General features: G+C 34.6%; 1 protein-coding gene across 1 annotated transcript; it reads right to left on the bottom strand.

Annotated features, from left to right (window-relative positions):
* Positions 1-747: 747 nt before the first annotated feature.
* On the bottom strand, positions 748-1,300 carry LOC124897687. The gene is made up of 2 exons (XM_047410886.1): positions 1,185-1,300; positions 748-1,098 (listed from the first exon to the last, which is right to left on the bottom strand). Exons 1-2 carry the CDS (start codon positions 1,278-1,280, stop codon positions 871-873), a joined length of 324 nt encoding a protein of 107 aa, XP_047266842.1. The 5' UTR covers positions 1,281-1,300; the 3' UTR covers positions 748-870.
* Between the last annotated feature and the right edge of the window lie 2,051 nt (positions 1,301-3,351).

The following is a 3,351-nucleotide window of genomic DNA, read 5'->3' as shown; positions in this document are numbered from 1 at the left end:
GCTTAAACATGTCCAAATTGATAACTTGAAGTGGGAGAAGAGGCGCAATGGAAGATGGAGATGATGTAGGTTGAATAGAATTTTTTTTTTTTTTTATGTATTTTGATTTTTGTTGTTGTTATGTTCATCAGCAGTAAATGAACTGAAAGTAGTTGCTAGATCTTATCTAATATGGTGTAAATTTTGTATACCTTTCTCTAAATATATCAGATTATGTTATGTTATGTTGTCTTTTGCCTAGTCGTGCTCCATATGTTTGTTTTTGCGTAGTTGTACTTCTGATGTTTGTTGTGCTGCTGCTATGTTATTGTTTGCACTTACAAAATCGTATCTTGTGTCGCTGCTATGTTGTGGTTTACAGTTACAAAATTGTGTCCTGTATTGCTGCTATGTTATTGTTTACACTTATTGTGTCTTGTGTTGTTGCAATGATTGTTTACACTTGTTGTGTCTTGTGTTGTTGCAATGTTATTGTTTACACTTGCAAAGTTGTGTATTGTGGTGTTGTCATTTAAACGTACAAACTGGTGTAATGATAATGTTATTTAGGCAAAACACTGTTTTAATGCTATGTTTTTCTTTACACTTAGATAGTGCAATGGTAATGTTGTGTTAACATTATAGCAACATCACCACCATTTAAACAACACAACAATAATGCCTAATGACAATATTCATCAACAAAACATTCCAACTTCACTCATCATTATTCATACCAAAATATATTTACATTCATAATGCCTAACCATTAGGCAAGAGTGCTTAATTATTTTCCAACACTAAAATAAAATTATTTTCATGTCAACTGAACTAACTTAAAACAGTGATTAAAATACATCAACAACACTACAATTTTCATGACATGTTGGACTATGAAGAAGCGGTATTTTGACTTGGATGGTTTGAACTACTTCCCACTTTCTTCTTTCTTCTATTCTCTTTAAGTTCTTGTAGTTTTCTTGTTGAGATTGCTGACTTTCCATTCCATTTTAATTTACTGATACTACTTGGTGTATAACCAATGCCACTAGTTACATCAGCTAATCTTGCCACCTTTGCTTGACCAATAGAGTATATCTTACTGCTAGGCATGCCAGGCTACAAGAAAGGATAAAAAAGTTTAAGAATCAACATATATCAATGACTTATAATTTACAAATGATATAGCAAAGTAAGAGACTTACATTTAGAACTTTAAAGTCATTTTCAGCTTGAAGCACATCCATTCCTACTACTCTTTGCCTTTTGAATGGATCAGTGTTTCCCCTACCACTACCCATTCTTCTTTTTGTAGTTCCAGCTATTGAAGATGATGTATAAAAATAAGGAGGTTCAGAAGAGGATGCTGGAAAAATAGTAAGTACTGGAGATGCTGTAGGTAGAGGAGTTGCAGTAGCACCTACTGAAATTATTCTTTTGGGTCTCCCTCTTTGTTTTTTTGCTTGTGGAGGTTCAGTAATGTCTTCTGATAAAGTTTTCTATAAATATAAAAGGAATTTTATGAATTGAGAAAATTAGAACTAAATTCAAGCATAATATACCTTTGGTCTACCTCTTCCCCTGCATGAACCATTACTTTTTTCCTTGAGGAGCAACATTAGGTGCTTCTGGTAGAGTTTTATACATATAAAAAAAATGTTAACAATTAGAGTAGTGTTATAACATAATGAATTCATGTGAAAAAATTACCTTTGGTCTTCCTCTTCCCCTGCTTGAACCATCATTTTTCCTTGAGGAGCAGCATTAGTTGCTTCTGTTGGAGTTTTCTACATATTAAAAAGAATGTTAACAATTAGAATACTGGTATAACATAATGAATTCAAGTGAAAAAATTACCTTTGGTCTGTCTCTTCCCCTGCCTGAACCAATAGCTATTGCTACTACTGGTGCAGTTGGTTTTGCTGCTGGTGCTCTGTGAGGAAAACCCCTTTTGTTGTGGCCTCTAACATAACACACACTACATGTCATTGCTAGTCCAGTTCTAGGCAATTTTCTTCACTTCTTTGTTTCCTCAACTTCTTTCTTCCTATTCTTAGCTGGCCCGCCAGGCAGGGTTGTGATTTCAGGTGGTGCAACAACAATGTTTGAAGAAACTGGCCACATTTCCATGTTTGTAAGTGGTTGAAGAACATTGGCATAAGTCTGCAAATATGTTTCCTTACTGTAGCACCTGTCAATATATTCATACAAAGGGTACTTTTTGAATAATATTGCAGCCACACCATGTGCACATGGTATGCCCTTTAACTGCCATACCCTACAACTACAAGTCCTCTTGACAATATCAACTTTGTGTTGACAAAGTCCTTCTTTCACTTCAAAACCAACAACTCCATTAAACTGAATGGTACAATCCATAGACCTGTTGATGTTTTCCTTTAAAACCTTTAAACACATTGGAGAGTAATTGGACTTCCAAGTATTTGGAAACTCCCTTAAAGTGCCTATTCTTGTCATCAGCTTTACTCTGATTTTTTCAAGCATGGTAATGATGGTCTTGTGTCTAGCTGGTAAGATCCATGCATTAAAACACTCTAACATGTTATTATCCACAGAATCACATTCACATCAGTGTTAAAGTAAAGCTTGCACCAGTAATTAATGTTGAAGTACATTAAGTCTTCAATTATTTTTGCAGGACCAAACAACTTTATCTTCTGTATGTTTTTCCTTAATTGAGACTCAAATGTACTTTTGGATATTCTCCAAAATTGTTGTCTTCTTTGAAGACCTCTCCATTCCTTAGCCCAATTAGCTAAGATGTGCCTTGCACATCTTCTATGCTCAGATTGAGGTAGCACCTGTTCAATTGCAGTAAACAGTCCTTACAATACAAAACATGTAATAAAACAAGGTAAAATTACTACATAATTACATTTACTTGGCTAAACTAGAAAAATAAGTACACATAATACATAATGCATATCTTCTGCATATCTGTAATCAATGTGAGACCTTCTCCTTCTCCAAGTCCTAGGTTATCCTTTATGTACCTAACAAACCAACTCCATGTGTTTGTGTTTTCCTTTTCAACTACTGTCCAAGAAAGTGGCAGCATCTGGTTATTACCATCTTTTCCAATAGTAACTAACAATTTTCCTTTACAAACTCCTTTAAGAAAACAACCATCTAAACCTATACACTTCCTACAATATACCCATGCCTTCTTCAAAGCATCAAAATAGACGTAGAAACTCAGAAATTTTGGTTTACCTTCTTCATTAGCCTCACCAAGTTTAACAACACAACTTGTCCCTGGATTTGTCCTCAGTAGCTCATCCTTGTAGTCAAGAATTCTTTCAAATTCCACAGCATGATCACCCATGATATCTTTCAACACTTTAGTTCTTG

Source organism: Capsicum annuum, chromosome 4 (genome assembly GCF_002878395.1).
Source record: "Capsicum annuum cultivar UCD-10X-F1 chromosome 4, UCD10Xv1.1, whole genome shotgun sequence".
In the NCBI taxonomy this organism is placed as follows: Eukaryota; Viridiplantae; Streptophyta; class Magnoliopsida; order Solanales; family Solanaceae; genus Capsicum; species Capsicum annuum.
The sequence above is the reverse complement of the archived record's forward strand: the minus strand, read 5'-3'. Positions and strand labels throughout refer to the sequence as shown.